The 27,083-nt window shown below is 37.0% G+C and overlaps 1 protein-coding gene across 17 annotated transcripts in view; it reads left to right on the forward strand.

Annotated features, from left to right (window-relative positions):
* Positions 1–27,083, forward strand: part of BMPR1B (bone morphogenetic protein receptor type 1B) — a 325,971-nt gene that overhangs the window by 269,528 nt on the left and 29,360 nt on the right. For 5 of the 17 annotated variants that reach the window (XM_081144323.1, XM_081144318.1, XM_081144312.1 and 2 more), the window contains 3 exons: positions 15,709–15,865; positions 26,034–26,136; positions 26,848–26,950. In XM_081144323.1, the coding sequence (XP_081000449.1) occupies positions 15,723–15,865; positions 26,034–26,136; positions 26,848–26,950 (349 nt within the window). In that variant the 5' untranslated portion in view covers positions 15,709–15,722. Of the gene's footprint in view, positions 1–6,386; positions 6,449–15,702; positions 15,866–26,033; positions 26,137–26,847; positions 26,951–27,083 lie in introns of all 17 variants that reach the window. The other 12 variants (XM_081144319.1, XM_081144321.1, XM_081144324.1 and 9 more) reach the window with 5 other exon arrangements.

Raw genomic sequence — 27,083 nt, forward strand, 5'->3', positions numbered from 1 at the left:
ACTTTTCCTCCTTGGTTGTGAGGGTGCTCTCCAGCTAGTCTTCAGTTGATCATTCAGGATGTTTTTTCTATATTTTAGTTGTAATTCCAATTTGGTCCTGAGGGAATGTCAGTGTAGCTTCCACTTAATCCACCACATTTTGGAATCCCCCTTTTCTAATCTTGATTGGGGACCCAATCATTTAATGCACAGGCTTTCCTTTCAGTGACTTTTTTTAAAAATTAAGGACATGTTGCATTTAAGTTGCTGTTTGTGCTAATGCAGGGTTTGAATGACAAAGTACACTATTTTTAGTGCAAGCACTGGTCATTTAAGATTTGCTATATGTATTACTGCCATCTTTCCTGACCCAGGCTTGTTACGCCAGCAGTGAAAATAAGTAGTTTTCCCAAGACCAAGTGACCATTATTCTGAAGCATTTATTACTGATATCCTAACATTTATTTTTTTGTGTGGATTGTCATAGTTTTCAGGATGTGACAAGCACTTATGTATGTTGATACTGAATATTTTATTGTGGTTCAACCTGTTATATTATCAGTGAAACAGCACAGAAGAGGTGATACTGGAGAAGACATTAAAGGCTTACGAAGAGGTGGCAGGGAGTTTGATGTTACCCTGCAGAGATGCTTTTGAACAATACTGCTAAAAAATAGATCTCATGAGATCTGGGATGTTTTCTAAAAGTAGTCAGCATTAGTGTGATATTCCTTCAGGGAGCGTTTGTAATGCCCACAAGAATGTGTGGGTGGAGGGATCAGATTCCAGGCTAACCTTCAGTTGCTTTCAGTAGTTGACATAACACACACCTGTGTGTTCTCCTCTCTGACCTCAAATTGTTTGGAAAAGCTTCTGACATCTGGAGGTGTGAAAAAGAGCAGTTTTTGATTTGGTTTCTGACAAGTAGGAGAAATAAGTTCTAAATGTAGTGTTTTACTTGAATATGCTACTTGCAGGAAGGGCCTTGAATATCTCATGTCCTTCTAATCAAGTGTAATAAAACCCCCCGTGTTCTGTGATAGATCGGTGTTTTTCTTGAAACATTTGAACATGCTAGAGATAGAAATGTGTAAATATATTTACATGTAAAATAGCACTCCTGTTGTGTTCTTGGGAGGAGTCACTTCAAATATTGTCTCTCAAAATCATTGAATTGTGAGTAGGAATAGCACTGATAAAGAAAATTGACCCAATTCAACCTTACCTTTTACATAGGGATAGGTAAAGCTTTCCTTGATAACATCAGCATCAGGATTACCATAAATGTTGTCACTTAAGGGAAAATATCAAGTATTGGTAAATTTCCTTTGAACTTGAACAACTCTGCAATAACTTTAGTAACTGAATCAGTAGCCTTTTAACATACAGGTTATAGTATATATTTTATGTATTATATTTATATTATAAAATAAAATGTTTAATTTTTTGGTATTTCAATATCCCTGGGATCCTAGACTGATTTTTATTAAATTCACAGATTGTTCTTTTCAAAATTAAGCTTCACTTGGTTTGGCATCAGCAACTTCTTCCTTGCAATCTACTTAATTGAGCAGCTTCTGCTGTTTATCCTAAAATGCAGATAAATGGCTTTCAGCACAGTGTTTATAGTTTAATAGTTCCTAAAGTGAGTCAACATTATCTGCTAGTGCGTACATGTCATTACTAATGATCTCTCTGCTTATACTTCCCTGCTAGTAAGGAGACACTGAACTCTACAAAGGCAAGAGCCTGGTACAGTTGGGGGTGGGTGGGCCGTTTGGGATGGCGCCTATTGGCAATGCTTTCCTTTCCCTTATTGGCATGAAATGGGAAGAGAAACGTGTGCTTTACCACAATTTTAGCTGCACAAAAGTTGTCACAAATTGCCATATTCTAAGGACTTGTATGAAAAAAATTTTAGAAAGTAGCTATTAGAGTTATTTGTTTTATTCCAGATTATCTGTCTAATTCATAATTAGCACACGTTTAATATTTTTCTGGTTAGGCTATTTGACTTCATGATGGAAAATGGGAGCCACCAGGAAATTTTCCTATTACTACCAAAGAGCTAGTAATGATGGAAGCACATATGTTTTTGTCTGCCAAGAAAGATGGAGAGAAAATAACTTTATTAATTAATCACTTATAATAAATTGAGCTTATTTATTTTGAAAGATCATCTTGCTCTTTCCTTAGGGGAAGCAAAACAAAAAACAACCATGAGACTGTACTCCCAGGAGAATCAATAGGCCTGATGACCACAGTCGTGGAAACTGACCAGTTTACCAACCTCTTAATTCATTACATAGTAAGAGTTCTTGCCTCCCATCCGAATTGTTTTCTAGTTGTTTAGGTAGAGAATGGGGCATTCTGTAGGTAAACATAGAGAATGGTTTTCTAATAGCTGGAAGTCCCAGCTATTACATTTTGGTAAAATATTTTGTTTCATCTATTTTCTTTGTGAATATGGAAAACTTTCTAACTGAAGTAGCCACTTAAGATAGCATTGTCCTTTGCTTCCAATGAGTATTTTTATTGTTTGGGAGAACTTTGGTCATTTAAATAGGACACGATTTAAATATATATTTCTTACCTTCTTAATCTGATACTGAAATTTAAGATCATATACCCAAATTTATCAGAATATTTAAGGGTAAAGAATATAACACACGCATGTACATCTGCCTTATGTTGATATGTATTGCTCAAAGTACAGAAACACTCAAAGAAAGGGTTTATGAAAGGTAATTATTTTTCATGTACTGTCTTAAATTTAGCTTTTTTTGTTCTTTTTTTTTGTTTTGTTATTTGTTGTGAGATTCCATATTGATAATTATTTAAAAGAGGAAGAAGGAAACATTTTCACCTTAGAATGTAGTGTGGGCAAGTACATTATTAGCATAAGTAAGGAGATATGATTTGGATAAGAAAAATAAAGAAGGAAAATTTAAAAGTAAGAGCAGTAAGGCTTTTTTGAGCCTGGGCCACTGAGTCTACTAGGCTTTATATAATCAAAAAACTAATAATAAAGATTGCCTTTAGGGAATGTTTCGAAAACTGAAGCCAGTTGTTTATTGAAAGAGGGACAGCTTGAGCAGCATCAGGCCAGAGTGTTCCAAAGTGGGCCATACTCAGATTTAAGATAACACAGGCATTGTAATGACACAGGCTCAATTCAGACCTTTCCTCCGTGTTTCTGCCCAAAGTCAGCCAGATTGCTCTTTGGCCATCTTAGTCCTATAAATCAAAGGAAAGTAGATAGTGCTTCAGAATCTCAGCACAATTTTATTGGCCAGTTAATTTCAGAAGAATATTCTTTTCGTCTTCAGATATCAGGAGTCTGTTACAAGTCACATACATGCATAAACAGGACCCAATTCAACCACCCGATTTTGCTTTGAATGCACGAACCAGATTATGGGAATAGTTAGGAGAATATTAATACAACATTTTGTGGCATAACCATCTAAATCTTTTTTTAAAAAATATATCTGTATTGATTTCAGAGAGAGGAAGGGAGAGAGAGAGCGAGAGAGAGATAGAAACATCACTGATGAGAGAGTCATTGCACGCTCCCGACTGGGGATGGAGCCCGCAACCCGGGCCTGTGCCCTGACCGGGAATTGAACCCCAGTTGCCTGGATCCCAGGTCAACGCTCAACCGCTGAGCCACGCTTGGCCGGGCAACCATCTAAATCTTGGTCTTTCTTTACTGGCCTCAGAGTGTTACTTGAAACTTTGAATGCAGTATTACCCCTAACACTAATATCTGAATATATGGGAAAGACTGCCAAATTCTGATGAGAGAGAATATTTTATGGACATAGGATTTTTTTTTTGACCCGGTTGCTCCTAATATATATCATACAGAATTTTCCTCATAACACTTTTCATAGATTGATTGGCTTAGCAGTTAATATCTAATGAATGAAAAATAAAATACTGTGCATTTTCTTTAATATACACATTTAAATTATATTTACATTTAAAAATTGATACATTTTTATTTCAGCTCTTTTAGTATATATAAATGAAATCTTTTTGTTTTTGTTTTTAAACCATCTGCTATTAGGAAAAGGTATCCATTTTTTGGATAAGGTTTTAGATTATTTATTTAAAATGGTATGGATACTTGCCTGGGAGACAGATGGTTTTGTGTTTATAGAGAGTGTAAAAGGAAACAATGAAAGTTTTGGTGTGAGTGATCGGTCAGCAGCCCTTTTATGACAAAAGAACAACAAAAAAGGTAACTTCTATTCCACTCTCCCCAATTAGATTTTAAGGTTTGTGGGCATAGCAGTCATTTCCTCTTCATCTCTGTGAAACCAAGTAGCTATGTAGACAGCCTTGTATATGATAAATATTTCTTAAATCAATTTCGACTTGCTAGCAATTTTATGCTAGGTTAAATTAAGTACTTTATGCAGATTTACCATCCATGATTAATAGGATAGTTGTATCTGAAATATAAACTTTATATAAAAAACTTTAATGAGTCAAGTCAAATGATGTGGTGGTTTAGTAAAAAGATAAAATTAATGGTAATCATTTGGTTGTCAGTTTCTCTAACATTTTGAAAGGCTCCAAATTATAAAAGGAGTTTGACATTTAGTATAAGTAAACCCCTTAAAAATGTTTATGTAGCCGATCAATTTGTGAGGTTGTGCTTATTTTAAAAATAAACTTAAGAATTGCATGTTGAAGTGCCATTCTGAATGTCAAAGGATAATATAAAAAAATAGATTTCTAGATATTTAAATGTCATATATTTTTCTGCCTTGCATATAATCAGAAGCAGCTTTTAGCCATCTGGAAATGTTACATAATACACCGTGGTCAGTGACTTTCTTTTCTTTTCTTTTTATTTATTTTTTTGATTCTAAGGTTTCCTTTCTCTTTTACCTTTCCACTGTCATATGCCATGTATCCTGAACATAGCTCAGTGCCTGACCGGAATAATCTCTCTTGCCAACTTAGAATCAAAGGGCGCACTGAGCAAAACAGCTGAGCTGTGTTAGGCAGCCACAGCCTGGGCTGCATTTCTTAACTGCTGAATAACACATCACAGGTGCAGGATTAGTGCTGCCTACGGTGCTGGTCTTTCTAGTGGAAACCCCTAGCAATTCTGTGCCTCCTCCTCATGTCTCATCCCGGGGAACCTGGCAATGATCTATCAAGCGCACAGAAATCTAATGTGAGTAGTGGGAAAAGCTTTATATCTTACAGAGGCTGTTTTTCCCCTCCAGAAAATGTAAGCAAGATCAGTTAAGCCAAGTCTGGCACACGCACAAAAGATGATAGAACTTAGTCTTTCTTGGCATAGAGAGTGAAATAGAAAAATTCAGGGGAGGGTGTCAAAAATTTTATGCACAAAAATCACATGGCAAGGAAATGCAGTTTAGTTTAGCTGTCCCAACAGTGTATAATTTAAGTTACTTTTAAACTACTAAAATGTTCACATACATTGCTTTAACTTTTGCATTGTATATGTGTTGGAGTGCGTGTGTGTGCTTGCCTCTACACATTTTCCAACATTGTTATGGTTAAAGTCAAGTGTGGTGGCTGTGTCAAGTTCTTATGGTATAATTTAATCATTTGTGGGTTTTTCCCTCTGTGAATTCTTCTGCTATCTATGACATATAACTCTAAATTCACAGGTTGTAAAAGTCAAGCTTGCTTTCTTGCAAATATGGTCTTTTAAAAATGCAAAAATGTTTTAAAGTATAAATTAAGGATTTGAGTATTCGAATGCAAGAATGTTTTGAAAATAGAGTTACTAAGTCATTTACTTTTGATCAAGAAGGTTAAAAATTGTTTTGGCAAAGTCGAGTCTGTACTCAGCAATGAAGGCAATTTTAGCAATTCGTGTCATTTTTGATATCTCTCTCAGAAAACTTTCTATGAAGCATAACCTGTTTACGTAAACAAAGCCATGTAGGTAGCTCTGCGGGCTTTGAACAGTTGTTTATTTAGTTTTCAGGTTTTCTTTTTATGAAAACTCAATAATGGCATTCTAATATTCAGATTTTGTTTTAATTTATTTTGTTGCTGATTATCATTATTGCATATTGTTTTATCAGAGACAGATCTTTAAGTTCATTGGTGATCGCAGTAGTTGATAACAGTGTATTCTAAGATGTTTTAAAAATAGGTATGTGTTCTATGTATTTTATGCCTTAGATATTTAAACACTTGAAATACCAGTATATTTGTATTTTTGATCAATACGCTCTTTACCTAAGGCAGCCTTTAATAATCTTTCAATTAGAGGATACAGAAGGGATCAGGAACACAGAGATCCTAAATGCTTTCCAGGTTTTTTCTTTGGGGAAAAAGAATAGCAAGGGCATGGTGATTTGGTTTCTGGTCTGTCTGGCTTCATTGTCACTTCTCTTCTCTACATATAGGAGTCTGTTCAAAGTAGTTTTACACACCGAGCTGTCTTGGGAGTGCTTTGCAGAGCTGCAGGGTAAGTTTTGGTGCGGGGGCAAGTTGAACATCTGCATCGATTAGCCTCAGAACTCGGGAGCAGAGCATTGATAGACGCCTTGAACGGGACAGAGCCAGAGCGCCTGGCTTGGCCACCTGCCAAGTCCCAGTCGAGTCTTTGACATTATTGTCAAAGCGACCAATGTATCAGTTTCTTTTCCAACAATGTGGATTTGAACAGACACATTAAATATTTTAAAATGCAGAGATATTTAAAATTTTTTAATCATTTGACCAGCTGTGATTATGCTATTTGATGGGTATAGATTGAGTTTGATGTCAAATTATCTTTAAACACGGTGGCTACTTGCTTGTCAAGTCCCTTATTTCTTATATTGATGCTTTTATTAAACTACTTATACACATGTTGTGTTTGGAGTATTTTCAAAGATTTTTAGTTTATTTGAACATTTTGGTTGATTTTTCTCCAGACGCAAAAGCATATTAAAACCTGAGGGAAAGGCTTACTGCTGTTTTAACTCTAAAGACCGTATAAGTGATATCCAAAGAACTCTCATTGTTATCAGAATTGATTATTGTACATACTCAGGCTCATTACTCTGTATTAGGTACCTATAAAACCAACAAATATAAATGTATATATTGCCTGTTCACATTTCTGTAATTAATCTTTTCATGATTTGCACAAGTCCTAATCTAGTATCCCATACAATAAAACACTTGAGTGATTGAAGCGTTCACTTTTTATCCAGGTGTTTTGGAGTCTCTTGGCAGGGCTTGTACAATATAAAAGGCTGAAAACATGATTGTTCTGCAGAGGTTGAGTGATGTGGTAATTTGGAAGTGTATGGTGAAGAGAGAAACAATTGCCATTAAGTGGAAACATGTAGAAGTATTTGCTGATAAAAGCCCTCGATTCTATAGACAGCCAGCACATCTCCAGTATTTTAAAATGAAATGTGTTTTTCTTAACCTACTCAATAGTGTTAACAATGAGCCACTAAAATGAAAAACTGCCCGTATGGTCTCCCTGCTTTTACTGCTTATGTTTTCCATAAAGGATTGTGGTTGATTACTGCCACCCCTGGTAATCTTTCGTCCTGTGCACTCCTACCCCGGACTTACTTATATTTGACAATTATATGTGGCATTATGACATCTATTTTATTGTTTTCATATACTATTTTTGGTTTTCCATATGTAGTTGATTTGTCTCACAATGTTCCACGTGTAGTTGATTTGTCTCACCAGCAAGATTATTATTTTATTGAGGGCACTTCCCGTGCTCTGGGCCACTGTGTTATGTAGAAGGAATGGATTTTATGATTATTTGCTAAATAAATGAATGTACCACAGGAAAAAATAAAATTAATAACAATATATTAGTTTGCCCTGAACAAACTTTCAGTGTTTCTTAAATCAAAGGGCTCTGTATTTTTATAGACTTTTTGCTCTTAGTGATGAATCTAGAAAGAATGGGAAAGTAAAAGGAAGTTAAGTGAAGTGATAGGCAAGGGAACTGAGGAGAGAAATGGTATGGGGAGAGAAGGAAAGGAAGCGAAGTAGAAACTTAGGAGATGAATGAGTAGGGACCAAAGGAACAGAAAAGTAGGAAAAGAGAAAAATCTAAAGAATGAAAACAAACAAACAAATGAACAGTAAACTGCTGCTGCACAGAAAACAATGATTTACTGGTATTCACTCTTTCTGTGTGCAAGGAACATAGTAGGTGCTTTACTTGGAATATCTCATTCAGTTCTCATAGCAAACCAATGAGTGCTGCCAGTCTCCACACCCTCTGTAAGGAAGGCTAAGGGACTTACTAAGGCCACAGAGCAAGGAAATAGCTGAGCTGGGGTTTGAACTATTCTGTGTGTTTACCCTGTACCTGGTCAGCCTGCGTCCACGGCTCCGTGACCACACCGGATACCGGTTTTTACCCGACAGTTCACCCCCTCCGTAGCATGCACAGGAACTTACCACCAGCACCTGCCCTTGTCCCTTTCTCCTGAGACTCCTGAAGGAGAAAGATGCCTGTGCAGGTAACAGCAGAGTTAATAATAGAAAGCCGAGCCCTGGCCGGTGTGGCTCAGGTGGTTGGGCACCATCCTGTGCACTGAAGGGTTGCTGGTTTGCTTCCCGGTCTGGGCACATGCCCAGGTTTCTGGTTCGATTCCCAGGAGGGGGCGTGCAGGAGGCGCCAGATTGATATTTCACTCTCACATTGATGTTTCTCTCTCTCCCTCCCCCCCGTCTTCCTCTCTCTCTAAAACTCAATAAAAAAATCTTAATAAAAAAGAAAGTCTATCCTTTCATTATGATAAATGTGATTTTGCTTTGGTATTTTAGAACCAAAATTGTATTTATGTTTTGTTACTTTTCAAAAAGAATTTAGGTACATGTCCCAACATTTTATTAATCATTGGGTTTCATGTTGTTCATATATATTTTTCTAAGTTTTTGTTACAAACAACATGGAAAAATTATTTGAACATGTGTTAGCAAAATAAAAGGGTTAGGAAACAAAAATTGAGGGGACTTAAGAGACAGTAAGTTACATCATTAAACTGAGTGATATGATTCAAGATTTAAGTGATGAAAATAATTAATTATCTTTTTAAACCCATTATTTAAGATCACTAAAAGCTATTTTAAGCTCTGATTCAAGTTTTATTCCTGTATATGACTTTTGTTGCTGACCAATGTATTTAAACCAATTTTGGTTACGAAAGGAAATGGACATTGATTCATTCTTTTTATTATCACAACAATAAATAGGGGGAGGGGTAAAGTGGATCATTCCCAAAGCATTGCTGGCCAGTTCAGTACTTTCAAAATTTTCTTCCACTAACCTTTTTACCTAAAAATATTTAAGTGCAAACTAGTGTGATAAGAATTTCAATTTCTCTTCTTGCTCCTTGCCTGCCCTCTGGTGTGGAGGGGGTAGAACAGTGAACACAGAAAATTTTGTTAATTTTTAATATATTCAGAGAGCTGGAAAAGAAGCAAAAAAGAAAACGAAGGAAAACAATTACTCGTAGATTCTGTGGCACAAAATCATGTTATCGTTCAATGAATTTTGAAGACTCAAATTCATTTCTAAGCATATTGTGTATTGATATTTCATTTTCCTTGAATTACCTCTGTTTTTCATAAAAGTTGTTCTCTGTGTGTTTTAACATGGCAGGGGATTCTGATATTTTCTTCACTATGATATATAAAAACTAAAAATGTTTTATTTATGGCTTTATTTTAAGTGATAAGAATGTTACTGAGAAAAAAATAATCAAAATTAAATATAGCTGAAACATACTTTGGGATGTAATGGATGAATATAGAAGTTAAAATTTATTTGTTGCAGAGTTGTAGAGTATTGTAATTTTTTTTCTTACATTTTACTTTTGTTCTGTCTCTTCTGATTTTTCTGAAAAAATCTTGTTCCATTTTCTTTAGTAAAAATCACATGGAATAATTCATAATATTATAAAGATATAGAAATATTTTTAAAATAAAATTATTTATTAAGTTTATGCATCAAAAGTACTTATTTTATTGTGTTTATATCAGGTTTCCAGCTACTAATTGGCCATAATTCCAAATAAGCAGTTTAAAGAAACTCTGCCTCATTTTCCTAACTTACTCAAGAAGAGATGCCATAGAAAACTCTTGCTAACTATACACAAATATATACAAGAAAGCTGAAAACGTGTAGAACTGTAACATATCCCAGGAAAGATATTCAAGATATTCAAGAAAAATGACTTTCTATGTAACCTTTGTAATTGAATGGAAGTCACATTATCACATACTGATTATTACATTATTTCATGAAGTTTGATTAATTTGCCTAGAAATCTATAAATCTCTTACATATGAAAATCTTGAGGAATGTAATTTAGTTATGATTCATTAAGAACACACACAGATAAGCACACATGTCTGGAAGTGATTCTGTGGTTCATTTGTTCCCTAAAATCTAGTGGTCCTTTGAAAAAATGAGAACCAATTTAGATTGGCTTCCACATGCCCTACTTTGTATTTTCTTGGTAATTTGGATGGTTAACTACCTGGGTTTAGTATAATGTAACCAGCTAAGCTAACCAGGCAGCATCTGAAGTGCCTGGATTCACATATTGAGCTCAGAATTGGTCATGAGCGAGAGCGAGACAGAGACAGAGAGAAACAGGGAGGAGCGGGTAGGAGAGAGAAGGAAACAAATATGCAGTGAGCTCCTGAAGAGAGACTTGTTCACTACAGTATTTATTCCTTATAAATTTCTGGACAGTCTGACTGTTCTCAGTCTTTTTCCTTTACGTTTTTCTGTCAGGTATATTTATAATTCTATTATTAAATACTTAAAAAGCCATAATTGCCGGGAGTGCTGTTGGGAAGAAATAATTAATTTTGTTGAAATTCTGTTCAATGTAATGAAATAGAAACCATGCACTATTTAGCTTTCCTTGGTGGAAAACTTTTTTAAAGATTTAACTCACTGATTTAGAAAATACAGTGTACTAAGTTATACTTAATGTTTCTTTAATGGTTAGTCATCTTCCAGTTGTTTTCAATGATTAGCTGCTTTTATATAACATTTAACACAAAATCAAGTTAACATGAGGATCTAATTAATAAAGATATTACATTATCTGAGTGAGCTGACTAAATAAAACTTTATTATCTCTTAAAGTCTGCCTTTCTCATGTTTCAAATGGAAGGACACTAAAAATATAATAAAATGTGAAAAATTCATTTTGATAATTGGACATCTGATTTTTAGGATATATCTTCATTATTGCTACTCTGTTCTTCATCTGGATGTTCACATTTATCATAAACATGTACCTATACATTTCCTTCTAGCTCTTGCTTCAGCACCACTATTATGAGGCTGAATTCATGTCTTTATAAAATGATTATTCTTTGTCATGCATTTAATTGCCTTTTTTCAGGCCTTAGCTGATGTGTTCTGTCTTGTTTTTGATCCAAAATGCTTCACTTGTGTGTGTGTGAGGCTGGCTGAATTTTGCACAGATTGAGTATGACTTTATATGAAAGTGATCCTTTTATAAATCCCTTTTCACAACTATAACAGTAGATAAAATAGTAGTTTCTCATTGGCCCTTTTTCTCAAATGTGGACTAGCCCTTAAGATGATCTTATAATCTTCCTTTTCAACAGTGTTCTTAGCTTTTTAGGGAAGGCTGATCAGATTGTTTCATTCTGCTGCTGCTTCTCTTCCCCTTTGTCCGTTAATCACCAAATTATCACTCGATTAATTTTATCTGGTGATTGGAAATATTGTGAATTGTGTGCTAATGATTTTCATTTCACAGAGAATTAAACACATGTAGATTAATTGACTCCTAAGTACAATTCTACACTTTTACATGTTACTCCCTCGATTTGATTATTTTGACAAAAAAACAAGTGAAGAACTCTTCGCATGTCTCAGATTTGTACTTAACCATCCATTTATTTAATGATGCTAATTAAAAGCAATCATTGTCTCATCTCACTACTTTTACTTATTCAGATCACATCGTATGTAGGCAAACTTACATGATCATTCATGATGTCATCTAACTCAGTTTATAGAAATGCTGTGTCTTTTATGAGCTAATGTTCCCTTTCTTATCTTTTGTTCTACTGAATGTGTTTCTGGTGAAATAGCATATATTCTACTACATGTTAAAGTGTTAAGTAATATTAGAAAGGTTATGCAACAGTATTTCATCTTCATAATCTTTATAGAAAGGACGGCTCTTAGTTAATTTGTTCAGTGTTTGAGAGCCAAGATTTGACTGTAAAGGTTGCTTGGAGCTACCAGACTCAGATGTATTTCCTTAATAATAACTGAAGTAGTTAACTTAGAATGTTCTGCAAAATACCAATAAATATAGATTGCTGATAACTTGCAATATAGAATGACGTACACATGCATACAAACACATAAAATGTGGATTTAGTGTTACTACAAAACTCTGTTCATTGGTCCAGTGGTGAATCCCATAATGAAGATTGGCAAGGGAAGTTCCTTCTTGGCTGGATATTCCTTTTTGATTTCCTAATTCTCTGTTCACTGATAGTCTTCATTCCACATCAGTGTATGAGACTAATAACTTGTGTTTTAGACTGAGAAGCAATTTGCAAATGTTTTTAAATAGCTCCAGCTATTATCTGTTGCTACTCCATAGATCCATGCTGATGTGAAAACAGGAATGATGGCCCTAACTAATGCAAACTGAAAATTTCATGATACAAAATTCAGTATTCCCTGACAGAGATCATTATATTTTTCTATGAGGAGTAGGATCTTCATATAGTTCATCAATTTTCATATAGATATGAATCCTTCCATAAATTTATCTCACACACACACATGCACACACAAACTACACTGGGATCATTATATGAGATATATTATTTTAAAACCTGTTTTTTGTTGTTGCTTTAACATAGTTTAAAGAGGCTTATTTTTATTTCTTTTAAAGCATCCTCCCAACTTACCTTTATCCAGTAGTCACTACACCTGTTCCTCCTTACATTCTTTCTTTCGATATTTTACTCCATATCTCTCAACAAATGATGTCATTCCTACTTCTAGATTGTTCGTTGTTAGGCATTACTTTCGACTTTCCATTATCAAAGATAAGGATTTAGCTTTCTTTTACTCCCTTCACCACCACTACATACACATACTTCTATCACCCATCCTATGTATATTAGAAATTAAAATGTTACTTGTTTCCATGGTTTCCTATGTTCCTATCACAAATTCATTTCTGAACTCTCAATCAGTTTCAATTTAAAATACATATTCTACTCATTTCAACTGCTTGGAGATCTGTCTCCTAGAGTCTTTTGACCTGCCATCGGTCAGGCCTGGTTTCTCCTTAGGTCCAGTGCATAGGTCTCATCTTACTGACCCACCTGTACCAATATGCTTCACCTTTCTCTTGGGTCGGGTCTCCGGCCAGCAGGCCCATATTCTATTTTCTTATTTACACCTTCATTTCTACTATGTAGTAACTTTCTGAGAAAGGTTCATTGGGCGTAAATTTTAGAGACCTTAAAAATCTTAAAATCTTAAAATGCTTTTTCCCCACCCTCATAGTTGATTTACAATTTGCCCAAGTCTCTCTCTCTTGCTCTCAAAATTTAGGATCTCCCTTTGTCTCCAGTGTTATAAAATTTTGCACAACATACCTTGATGTGGGTCTATTTTCAAACTAGAAAATCATGATTTTCAATTATGGGAAACTTATATGATTTATTTATATGATGATCTCCTCCCCTCTATGTTCTCAAGCCTCTCTTTCTAGAGCTATTATTATTCAGATGTTGGATTTCCTGAGTTGATGCCTTAATTTAATTAACTTTTCCATCTCTGTGTTTTGACCGACATTATGGGAGATTTTCTGATCTTCATTTATGCAGTCATATTTTTAGAGCTCCTTATTTGCCATTTCATTTTTATAGCAACATGTTCTTGTTTCATTGATGTAATGTATTTTTATAAGCTGAAAGTATTAATAATAGTTTATAAGTTTGTACTTGCTTTCATATAATGTTTCTTTCAAGTGGCTTTGGTCTTTGTGTTTGTTTTGTTCTGGGTCTTTGATATTTGAGGCTTTCTTCATCTATCTAGTGACCCTGAATTAGTGGCTTATGAAGGAGAGAAGGGAGCACTATGAAAGCTGATTAGAAGCTCTGTGCACATGGGTAGATCTTATCACCTGTGGGCCTCGCTGTAGGATAATATTGCAGCACTGTTTCACTGAGAAACTTTTAATATCCCTGTCTTTAGGTGTTTTGCTTGTTCATGACCTGGTCAGATTTCTGAATAAAGAAGGCGTAAACCAGGGTGCATTGAGTTCTGGAGGCCATGTGGCATGGTGAGGGAGGAGGGGAGGAGGGGAGGAGGGGAGGAGGGGAGAGCGGGAGGAGTCAACATCCAGTGTAAATGTTCCCCGAGTGTTTGCAGCAGGTGGAGCCCCTGCCCGCCTCTCTGCTTGGTTTCCTATAATTCCTCACAGTGATGGTAAAAAGGGAAAACAAGGCATCTCCGTGATGCATTTATCAGATTCACCCTGCCAGTCTTCTGCAGGGGTGGGGAAGGTAGTAACTAGCCTGTAGGGACTGGGAAAGGACAGCCGAAGTTCTAGGGCCTTCTAAAACAGATTTAAGCTTCCTCCTGTTTTCAATATCCCCTTCTCTCGCACTTCTAAAAGTAATTGTGGTACCATTCTGGAGCCTTTGGGGACTGAGTGGTAAAACTAGTTTGGCTCTGGCTTCCCCCAGCCTTTGGTAAGGATCAGCATTTTTGGCTTTGTTAAATCAGTTTCTGGCCCTGGCTGGGTGGCTCAGTGGGTTGGAGTGTCATCCTGTATACCAAAAGGTTGTGGGTTCAATTCCTGGTCAAGGGTGTACCTGGGATGCACGTCTCATCCCTGGCCTGGTCAGGGTGCGTGCAGGAGGCAACCAGTTGATGTGTCTCTCAAATCAATGTTTCTCTCTCTCTTTCTTTCTCTCTCTCCCTCCCTCTCTTTCACTCTCTCTAAAAGTCGACGGAAAAAGTATACTTGGGTGAAAATTAACAACAAAAAAGATCTAGAACCATTGCTACTAACATGGGTAGGCACTTTTGCACGTGAAAGCTGATGAGGAAGATGTATCTTTTGAAATGTATCTTAATGATAACTAAGTTTTCATCTTCCTACCCAGTTTTTCAGCTTTATTATTTCTAAGAATTTGTTTAAAAAATACAGGTTATACCTAAAGTAAAGAGACTCCTAAATAAAGAGACTGCTGGGAAGAGAGTTTTAGAGCCCAAATAATCTGGGTTTAAACGTTGGCTTCATGATTTATTAGTTGTGTGAAGATCCCTTTCACTTTTAGTCCTAATTTTCTCATCTGAAAATGGGAATGATAACATTTACCCACAGTATTTCCAGAGTGAAGCTAACCTGTGTAAAATAGTATCTCCTCAAGCTCCTTTCACTCAAACACAATTATTGTAATTTAATGAAAGGATTATGAGAATTTCTATATTCTATATGAGACATAGTTATATATGTAATTTATAACTAGACAATCTCTTATTTATAGAAAGTATACTTTTTAGTATAAAAACCATAAAAATACCTGTTTTCTGTTACAATGCTTAAATATCATGAACATGTAGTATTTTGTCTGATGTCACATTATTTTTTGAACAGAGGACTCTGGCTCAGCTGTCACACAGGTACCTAAGTGCTGGCTCTCTCTTCTTTTCAGCAGACTTACTTGATAACATGCTTTTGCGAAGTTCAGGAAAACTAAACGTGGGCACCAAGAAAGAGGATGGTGACAGCACGGCCCCCACTCCTCGTCCAAAGATCTTGCGTTGTAAATGCCACCACCATTGTCCAGAAGACTCGGTCAACAATATTTGCAGGTGGGTCATATAAATTATGAAAACCTGGTGCTGATAGAACGTCACGACTCAAGACTTGTATGCTAGTGTTTGCAAGAGACTTTTTGGGAGATAGTGCCCGAGCCCACAAACTCTCAGAGCTGTGCCTGTTTGTAGAGAAACATGGAGTTGCATTTTCCCCTGAAATGGTGCTCTGAGATTCTCCTTCCTCCAAGCATCACGGGTGCACAGAAAACAGAGAGCACAGGTCCTAGACTCCTTGTCAAGGAGCAAAACCCAATTATTTTCTTTTAAAAGACCTGATTCCCCCAAATTAATTCAGCAGCAGGGAGTATCAAATGTATGTTTTTTTGTTTTGTTTTGTTTTAACCGTTTGTCATGCTGCTGGTGTTAGTATTTTGGAAAGAATATTTAAGCTGCCAGGATTATAAACTGACTCTGGGAAGCAGTATGGTGACAGAGCTTATGAGAGCCTACCAGATGGAAGGAAAACCGTTGTCAAAGTATTAGAGAATAAACTCCTCGGCGGATAATTACGTTTGTATATTTTTAATATTTGAAACTGGACTATTTGCTTCTTTCTTCCATACACAACTTTATGCGTTTTCCTGGTCACTCTAGCTGCATTTACTGCCCTGGGTGAGGACAACAGTGGGTAAAGAGGCACAGCCTGACGAGGCCAGAGTGGGCCCAGGGAGAGGTGGCTGAGTTAAACAAGTGCAGATCTCAGAAATTAAGTTGTCAGAGAAGCATAGTCTTCCTCAAGACACATATTGGACCCAAATAAGGAGCTGGGCTGCTAGGTTAGAAGTCCAGGCAGAATATCTGGGCAGCCATTGGGGCCCTATTATCCAGAAAGGAGCATGAAGTTGAATGCATTTTTTCTTCCTGAAACCATTTTTTTAAAAAGTTTCCTATGAAGTGGATCTGATAAAAGCTTACCAGTCTTTCATGAAATATATAGCTCAAGAATTATATGTTAACCGAATGACACAGGGAGGAAAGTTGGGTATACTCATAAGTATATGTCTCATTTAATCAGCAAAACAAAAGTATGGTAGGGAATGCTTATTTCTTACCATTAGATTTTAGGGATTTAGTATCCAGAGAGGTCTGGGAGCTTGGCTCTTGTACAATAGAACAAGGTTGGGACCATCAAGTCTTGAAAGGTAAAATGATTCCAAAGCTCAGACAGTATTTCCTGGGACACAGTACCTTTTTGTAGTAAATAGAAAAAGTGTCAGGAATTTTATAGTTTCCTGAAGAAAGTCAGCAGGAGGAAGCATATTATGGGGAATCTTACTTTTTTCCTGAGTCTATATCATTAAGAATAAATATATATGTGTCATTTAAGCCATAGTTCCAGTGATCATATGTTCAGGCTTTCTAAAATTATCCCAATTTCAAATATTTTGTTCTTTTTTCCTTATAGGGCATTGAAGTGTCTTAAGTTGATCTGGAAGACAGTGTTCAGGCAGGGTTACCTGCAATGTAAATTCTCTGTGGTGGGAAGGAGAAACTTGGCAAGTTCAAAGACTGGTTTTCCTAGATTACAGGGAGTAGGAGAAGATGTGGAAGGAGTTGAGCCTGGAGATGCGAAAGATTACCAATGGCCTTGTGGGCTGTGTCACAAATGTTGCTCTTACTCCTGAGAGTATGGGAAGCCATGGAAGCTAATGCCTAAGCAGGAGTAGCAGTGGCGATTGATGTGATTTGATTTGCTTTTTTGGAAAATTTTCTTGTCTGAAGAGTATTGGATGTATTAGAGTGAGATAAAAGTGAGTTTGAGAACAAGTTAGGTAAGAGAAATTGAAAAGTGGATTCAGGAAGGACAGTTCAGGTGAAAAAAAATGACCTTGGACTAGGGTGATGCAGGTGAGAATTGGATGTGTTGGAGAACTATTTAGATGGAAAGTTTTATGCTGATGAATTAGATATGGGAGGGGCTTCACAAGTTTCTGGTTGTACATTTAGATGCATAGTGTAGCCTTTTGATGAAGGAGGGCAGAGGAAAAAGGTCAAGTTCCAGCCTGAATATGTTGAGTTTAAGGTTTCTGACACATCCAAGCGGAAATATCAAAGAGTAGGCATAGGATGTGGACGTGGAGCTCAGATGTGGAGAGAACATAGAGTAAAGCCTTAGTCAGTGTTTGCTATGAAACAAAGAAGCTCAAAATCACAGTGGCTTACAACTACAGACATTTATTTATTTTTTATTCTTGGGTCTGCAAGTGGGCTGCAGCTGGGTTGGGCTGTGCTGGGTTAGGTGTGGTTAGCTTTAGGCTGCTGCTTGAGTTCAGGCCTGCTCCACATGCTTCTTCATTCTTGGACCAGTAGCTGCCCAGGGCATATTCTTCCTCACATGAGTACGAGGGAGCAACCTTTTAAAGCTTCTTTTTGTGTCATGTCCTCTTAACATTCCATTTACCCAATCAAGTGTCATAGTCTAGCTCAAAGTCAAGGAGACTGTGTCTAGGGTGGGGCAGGAAGAGTTAAGAACAGTAACAGTCCAACCTCCCAGAGTAGGACTGAGCCTTGAGCCTGTAAAGGTGGCTTTCCCCAGGAAACTCAGAATTAGCAGCAAAGCAGCGAGTATGGTGTCATTGATGCCAAGTTTACAGAGTGAGGGTGCTGTTAGAGGTCAAATAGGGTAAGAGCTGAAATATGGCAGTCACAGTTATTATTGATCTTGATAACTGCAGTTGAGAAAATATTTAATATGGAAGTAAAGATGGAAGCCAGATGGGAATGGGTTGTGAATTATATAGTTTCAACCTTTGATTTATGATAGCAAAGAAAAAGAAAACAAAAATACCACCACTACCACCACAACAAAAAACCCCACCCAGCAGCAATAACAATGGAACGCCTCAAAAAACCTGGGTATACCATGACAGTCAACATGACAGTTAACTTGTAGACGTCAACAGAAAACTAGTATTTATTGAGCTTTTTATTAACACTAGCATGTTTACCTTTGCCTATCTTTAATCATCACAGCATTTCTTTAAAGAAGTAACATTATCTATATTTTTCAGGTAAGAAATCTGAGGCGGTGAGAGGTTAAATAACTTTTACTAGGTCACTGTTCATGCTGATACGATGAAAAAAATTTTGGCCAAGCATCCAAAGCCCTAGAATAAATCCAGGCCTTTCTGCCTCCATTCCTGGAAGCTCATGCTCTATTCTTTGACCTTCAAATCAGTACTTCTCAAGCTGTCTCTGTTGAAAGACACCTTTTTCCCTGCAATAAGTTGTGCACTGATACTTTTCTAAAGTATAATCAAAATGAATTATAGATTAATTAGAAAAATAAAATTTAAAGATACAAATTATGTGCTCCGTTTTTTCTATTTTCTATTATTTGGATTCAACAGCTAAATGTATTGCTATACAAATTTCAATTTCTGTATTAACCTCTTCACAGACCAGCAACAAGCCATTTGCTGACCTGCAAGGGTACACCCTTTGAATAATACTGCACTGAATCTTGCATTGCTAGGTACAACATTTCTAAAGACAAGGGTGTGCTTGCTTGAGGCTTAGATAAGGGCTGGTCTAAGCTGTCTGACCCGCAGCCTTGTTCCAGGAAGATCTTAGCCAAGCTGGGTGTCTAGGTAGGTCTCATGCTCATTCCCACTCTGACTTTCCTGGAGAGAGTAATCCAAAAGGTGGCCCAGATTAAGAGTGCATCATACTTAAAAGAGATTCTGAAATCTCACATGGTAATTCAGAGAACATGTGAGAAGTTTAGAGGGTTTTTAAACTCTTCCTGAGTACCGTCAATCACGTTACCAGCCAACACCAAGGCCAAAGTCATTCTTGGCCTTGTTTCCTATCAGGTGCAGATGTGTCTGTTTCCAAAATCCATGCCATTTTCACTGCCTAATGGCATGCATGTGAGAAGATGTAGTGCAAATATGTCATGCTTTAGAGCCTTTTTTAATATCCATAATTTTGAGTAAGGAGTGAAGCTGTTGTCCTATCTCCCTCAAGGTAATATCTGTCTTCTAAATATCTTTCCAGGTGTTATTTTGCATTGTTAATCTTTCCTATTCCATTTCCAGATTCTACTCCTGAGACCTCAGACTATCACTGCATGCCTGGAAAGCTACAAAGTCTCCTTAATCACTGTTTTTACATGATTGTCACCATGCCAATATTCTGTCTTATTTTCCCATCCTACCAAGTGCAATCTCAGCCTGGTTTACTTTTCTCTATATATAATATGGTTCCACTTTACATATTTTCCTTTGTTTTACTATATTGTGCCTATGATAGTCATTCTTGTCCCTATATCATCCCTTCTCTCAGGTTCCTCCACTCCCTCACACAATTTTACTTATTTCTAAAATTTATTTTTTACTCTTTTTCAGAGATAATTTTAAATACCTCCTCGTTTATCTTACTGAGTTCTGACCAAGAATTCCCCCGCCTGGGCAGTTTTCTGGTGTTACTGGTGTAATCAATCGCATCAGATGTTTGCACAAAGGATGTGTAAGTGACACCAGGCTGCCTGCAGGAGGAATTAGATAAGTCTCCAGCTGGACTTTGAAGAGTCACAAAGGGTAGAAGGAAAAGCTTAGGGACCGTGAGCCTTTTTGCAAAGTTTGTATTAACCCAGGGCTTTTAAACCTCTTGCTGAATGTGGCGGTGTGAGTTTTTAGACAGGTGCTCCTGACCCAGGGTCTCCGAGTGTTTCAAGTGCACATTGTTCTAATTTGTTTATACAGCTTCCATTGCATCCAGCTGATCCCACTGTTGCCCAGGCCATCTGAACATGGAGCTTTAAGATCTTTTTTCCCCTTTTTTCAGTAGATAGTGAGTTCAAACCAATACAGTTATGAGAATGGTGGGTCCTGCATCAGAACTTGTAATTTAGTTGGAAGAGGCTATGATTTCACATTTACTTATAAAGCCTTTTACAAGGCATAACTCTTCTTTCATGCCTCTCATTAGTCGTAAGTAAGAATGTTAAGGGACCCATTGTTGTTGGACTTAATGGAAAGTGAAGAGTGTAGGGCTCTTTAAAATCATACGTAGAGAACCATTGGGGATTTTTGAGCAGAGAAAGGAAATTGTAAGATTTATCAGGCAGAATGGGTGGAACCCAGAGAGGGGAGAGGGGAAGTCCTGCTAGAAGGCCCTCAGAGCAGCCTGGGTGAGCGGTAGTGAGGATACCTGGGCAAGGTGCTGGGGGCAAGTGCTCTGTTCATATAAGCATTGAGATAAATTCAAAATATCTTCTACCTCACTGGGGGAAAAAGAACAGAATGCTAAATCACTTGGTTTGGGTGTCAAAGAGAAGGACATATGATAGTTGCATATCCTTGAGGATGAAGTAGTAAAAAGGCATCTCCCACATTGGCATTTGATCATTAATGATGTAACTTCACCTTCCCCAGGATTATGACCCCTCAGAGAAGAATCCAGAGAAGGGGAACAATAGTAGCCATATATACTTCACTCTCTTTTCTTCCACCACTATGGAAAACCACCCATCTAAGGTGATAAAAGAAAAAATAAAAACAGAAACAAAAGAATCCATAAACCTTAGGATTCTGTTACTTTAGTGTTCACTACTCCTCAGTGTTCTTCTTTGTTTTTCCTTCCAATCACTAGAAAACACTCGACCAGCTTATGATTTCCATCCCTGCTGATTGAAGTTGAGTGACCTTGTCTCTCTTAGGGTCCGTGGTGTTCATTCATAGACTAGGGACTCCTCCAAAGCAAAGGCTGCATCTCTCTTGCCCTTGCTTCTCGGCCTTGAACTCTACCTCAAACATAGTGTGCTCAATAAATGTTTGTAAAATGAACTACTGAAAGCTCTAAGCAGCTTTCAGACGGTTGTCAATTGACTAACATATCCGTGATTTAAATAGCAACTCTAAAAGTTGTATGTATTTTTGAGTTTGCTGATAACAGGAAACTTGTATTCCCTTGGATGTGAGATAGATATCTTAGAAGACAATGTTTTCTAGGAGCTGTTTAAAAATTACCTAAAATCAAGCAGCCTTTTCAAATCTATTCTGATTGACACTTAAAAGAAATTTGAAAGGAATTTAAGACTTCTAGTATCACTCACATACTGGGAAAAAAAACTGGAATACATATTGATCAGTTAAGAGAAATATTAATCCTGTGGGCACTGCACTTGAGAAGGTACCCATTTCTATAATTTTTGTTAAGAGCAAAATTTTAAACCGTTTATAATTAAAAATAATTTTAAGTGATTTAATAATTTTTAATTTTAATAAGACTTTAAAATTTTCTATCACTCTGATTGAAGAGAGAAGATAAACTCTTTTTAACTCATAATTAAAAAAAATATATTATAATTAAATTAATCTTTGTAAAGATATATACTCATTAGAAAAAAATTTCTACAGTAGCTCCTTCTCAACTGTGATGGTGGTGTTTCTGAACAGCCCTGGGATTTCTAACAGAGAAACATGAGATCTTAGTGGGAAACTAAAGGGACCAAGGCTTGGGTTAACCTTGTGGACACTGTACTCAGTAAAATAAAACAGTAAGTAGAGCACCTTCAATAGGATGTTGTCAGTGAATTCTAGATATATTATGAAGTTGGTTTCCAACCATCCTATAAGAACTAATGAACAATTGGGGTCTAAAAGGCTATTTATAAATGCATTTGACCATAAATGAGAAGAGTCAAACCTTGCAGGTTCTGAGCACATACCCATCTAAAAAGTATCACTTGGTCCCTTAAAACTATAAGCCAGGTGTACCCCTTTCTTTCTTGATAGTAAATGTTCACTTGGGCATGCCCAAAATCTCTTGTGGAAGTTAATTCCATAATGGTCTTTCTAGGTGTTCCAGGCACTCATTTGATTTTGGAATATTGGGCAGATCTAAGCAGCTTGAATCTGTAGCACCATCCAAGGGTTGTAACAAAACTTTTATTATCACTACTTGGACCACATGTGACTTTTGAATTTTCAAATGCTTTGCTTTTTCATGAATTAACATTATGTGGAGAGGCATTTCAGTATTTAAAAAAAATGTTTTTATTGATTTTTAGAAAGAGAGGAAGGGAGAGGGATACAGAGATAGAAACATCGATGAGAAACATTGACTGGCTGCCTCCTACATGCCCCCTACTGGGGATTGAGCCTACACCTGGGGCATGTGCCCTGACTGGGACTCTAACCTGTGACCTCTTGGTTCCTAGGTTGACACTCAACCACTGAGCCACACCGGCCAGATGAGGCATTTCAGGACTGATGACTGATTGTCTTGGGATGCAACTCTTGTTCCATTTTGTCAATTACTTTTCTTTGCCTATAATGCAGGAGCAGCATTTTTAATTCATAACCCTTACTGGGGTCCTACATTCCTGCGTACATATCACCACTTTCAAGTTTGTCTAATGATTTCTACTTTTGTTTCCTTCATGATCTTCATCTCCTCTTGTTATTACCTTCACCACTCTGGGAACAGTGGGCTATAATCTAAAATAAAACATGTGAAAACTAAGCTTAACATGGCAGCCAGGCCGCAGAATGTCCAGACCAGCCAATGGGAAGAGTTATTTGCCTTTTGTGCCATTCGGCAGCCACCCCTTAGTGCCGGGTGGAATTGTTCAGTTCTAACTCCGGAGCATAGCTTTGTTTGCATTTGTGCTTGCTTGAGATTTGAAAGTTCTCAAGTAATTCTTAAGCTTCTGCAATTTTACTGCAAGTTTCCAGTTAATGTTCCTTACTAGCTAGCAGTTTCAATGAGAAGCTTATGAATTGTTTTTGCTTTGTTGCAGATAATATGCACTTGAAATGGTTCTCTCACCCTCTTGCTCTTACTCCCAACTACATATGTGATTCCTATCTGAATTGGTGACTGTGGGAAACTGACTCTTTTCTCTAGGGTCTCCCTCCCTCTCATCCCCTCTTTATAATTTTATCTCCACCCTTCTTTGCAGACAAGGAAGTGTATTTTTAAAGCTTAAAATTATTCTCCCTGATGTTTCTTTATATTTCCTAGAACACTGTGACAGTAACTTACCAACAGCTTTAGCAGCTTTTTCTAGTCTCATTCTTGATTCTTACAAGTTGCTTAAAAGTACATTTCCATTTACATAGATTTTGAGCAAGGGGAATGAACTCATGATTAAGGAGAAATTAGTATTTTTGGATTTAACATATTGAATCAACTTTTCTAACCTCTATGAATTCCTAATGTCAGAAAATTAAAATGACTTTATTTCTGATAATTACTGAATTTTACTTTTGATGAGAAATGGAAGTTACACATATAGTCTAAATGTGTAGGAAAGGAATAAGAAACACACATGATATTGTTTGCTTATATTGTTTACAGTACATTTCTAAGGGATAGGTATTTATTGCCTTCAGTGTTTTCATGCTTTAGATTGTCATAGTAATGTCAGGATATTGGCTAAAAAGCCCCAGAGAATTCCGAGCATGGGCTGTTCAGAGGCAGTCTTTCTTCCACAGCAATATTCATGCATTTGACCTTGTTCTAACAAAGAGATTTATCACTGACCCTTCCCAGCCATTCATTAGTATGTTTGAACTTGGCTGTGCTAGTTCGTATAAACTGAGGTATTTTGGATCACTTGAGGCTTATAAACCAAGTAAACAATTCTAAGGGTGTGATGATAACTGAAGGACTAAGGTATGGCAGAATGCTGCTTCACTAACATAGAACAGGCCGACCAGAAAGCATGCTAATCCCATGCTCGGGGCTTTCCTCCCGACCGCTCAGGACTGCACTGCCGTGTCTGCCTTGGGCACTGAGCATGCATATGCATGAGGGAAACATGGGAATATAGTTTAGTCCTTTATTTTTTGTGCACCCAGTGGGGGTTTATGACTTATATTGGGAGTCTCCTGGCATTCCTCACCCAAACTTGTGAAGACAGTAATGTTTGTTTATAAATAGTTCTATATATAACAGTTCTTGTTTTCCATTTTTAGTCCCAGGAGGGGATAGTGGAAAAATGTGTGGGAAAGAAACAAGAGGTTCTTGATTCGAAGCCTGATTCTGTAACTGTTTGCTTATTAGGCTCTCATAACTTTAATTTCCATATCAGTAAAATAGAAATAATGTCACTTTTCATTGTTGCTGAGAGGATTAAATGTAGAATAAGTGAAAGTTCTTAAACATCTAAAAACCTATTAGAAATTAAACATATTGTTTCTTTACTTTCTAGGGCAGTGATTTTCAACTGGTGTGCTCCAAGAATTTTTAAAACATAAAATACCTGACTCTTTAGTCAGGGACACTGACCTCTTTTTCCTTAGATTGTCAAATAAAAAAATCACAACCGCCAACACAACAGTAGCTGTATGGTGTGTGAATGAATCAAAATTATACCTATTTTTTTGGTCAGATAGGCAAAAATAAATATTTTGGGGTATGCCACAGAATTTTAGTAGTTCGTTTATGTGAGCCATGACATGAAGAAGGTTGAAAATTACTGTTCTAGGGTCTTGTTACAAGCCCTTCTTTCTGTTGTCGATCTTTACCCCACCCCCAATTTATGTCCACACTATTTAAAACAAAACTTGATGATTTCAAAGGGCAGGCCAGCCCGGAAGCAGAAGTACCAAAAGGCAGAATCGTAGTCACCTCCCTTCTGCTGTGCTCATCCCCACTCCTACCGCTCTTTAGTTTAGGTTTCATGCCTTAGTGAGAGATTGGTTTATTTCACAAGCTCAGAGCAAGGAGAGCTGCATGGGCATTCACCAGCACGGGTTCAAACCCCTGCTCTGCATACTCTCTCTAGCTGCATGGCCTTTGAGAAATTACTCGGCTTCTCTGAGCCTCAGTTTCCTCATACAGAAGGTAAGAATCGTAGCACCTTCCTCAGAGTTGTTTTTCTGGGTTTATAAAAGAGATCCTGCAAAGGACCAAAGTAAGTGTGCAGGAATTTGTATATATGGTTATTAATTGTATATGTTATATGGAAATTCTGCATACTTCTTTCTTGCAGGTTTCTAGACAGAGGCGATATTACCAAATATTTTATGATAATTAAGTCAACTTTCGTAAGAGAAGTTTCAGGGTTTTTCTCAATAAATTGTAACCTGTAATGATCATTGAACTTCAAGGTTCAAGGAGAACCTTGTTTGTAATGAGGCACATGATAAACATCTTTCTTTTCTAGACACACACTCTCTCACACTCCCTTTGCCTGTTTGGTCTTTAGCACAGATGGATATTGCTTCACTATGATAGAAGAAGATGATTCTGGGATGCCTGTGGTCACTTCTGGATGTCTGGGACTAGAAGGCTCAGATTTTCAGTGTCGGGTAAGGAAGAAACTTGATTCTACTTTGTAACCTTTCCTTGGCTAGATTTCAAACAATCACGTTTCAAGTAAGATAAGCAAATTTTTTTTTGACTAGCCTATTTTTAGTAATTTGGAAAATAAATTGAGCATTCTCATTGGGCCAATTCTCCCTTCATTTTGGTTAAATATCATTTTTATTTTTGCTGTTAGCTTCTGGCTTAGTGTCCCATTAGATCTTGCTCAAATTCCAATTTAGTTAACTGCATTAAACTTAGCTTTCTTCATCAGTTTTCAGGGTGCACACTGGTTATTACAAATGTAGTAGTAATTTTGTTAAATGCAGACATTGCAGTAAGATAATACATGACCATTTAAAAGAAATTACTTAATAGAAAACAATATTTTCAACATGTTTATGTCAGAATTTTAAGTTAGTTACCTAAATAGTGTTAATTTCTTGAGTTGATATTTTTAAGTATGTTTTTATTGATTTCAGAGAAAGGAAGGGAGAGGGAAAGAGAGACTGAAACATCCATTGCTGCCTCCTGCGGGTCCTCTACTGGGGATCAAGCGTAAAACCTGTGCATGTGCCTTGACCAGGAATTAAACCAGGGGCCTCCTGGTACATGGGAGGATGCTCAACCACTGAGCCATGCCGCCCAGAAGTTTTAGATAATGTGCCTATGAAATGTGGCAACAGCCACTAATAGCTTTTTGGGTTCAATTTTAGGACACTCCCATTCCTCATCAAAGAAGATCAATTGAATGCTGCACAGAAAGGAACGAATGTAATAAAGATCTACACCCTACATTGCCTCCGCTGAAAAACAGAGGTGAGGAGGGCAAGGCTTCCAGGCTGAAAAAGCTTTAGGCATAAAGAAAATGAAGACATGGATTATCCTTTGTTTTCTAAATGAATTCTACCTGTACCATTTTCCACTGCTGGGGCAGAGGACATGGCAAGAT

Source organism: Miniopterus schreibersii, assembly GCF_964146895.1.
Source record: "Miniopterus schreibersii genome assembly, chromosome: 1".
Taxonomy (NCBI): Eukaryota; Metazoa; Chordata; class Mammalia; order Chiroptera; family Miniopteridae; genus Miniopterus; species Miniopterus schreibersii.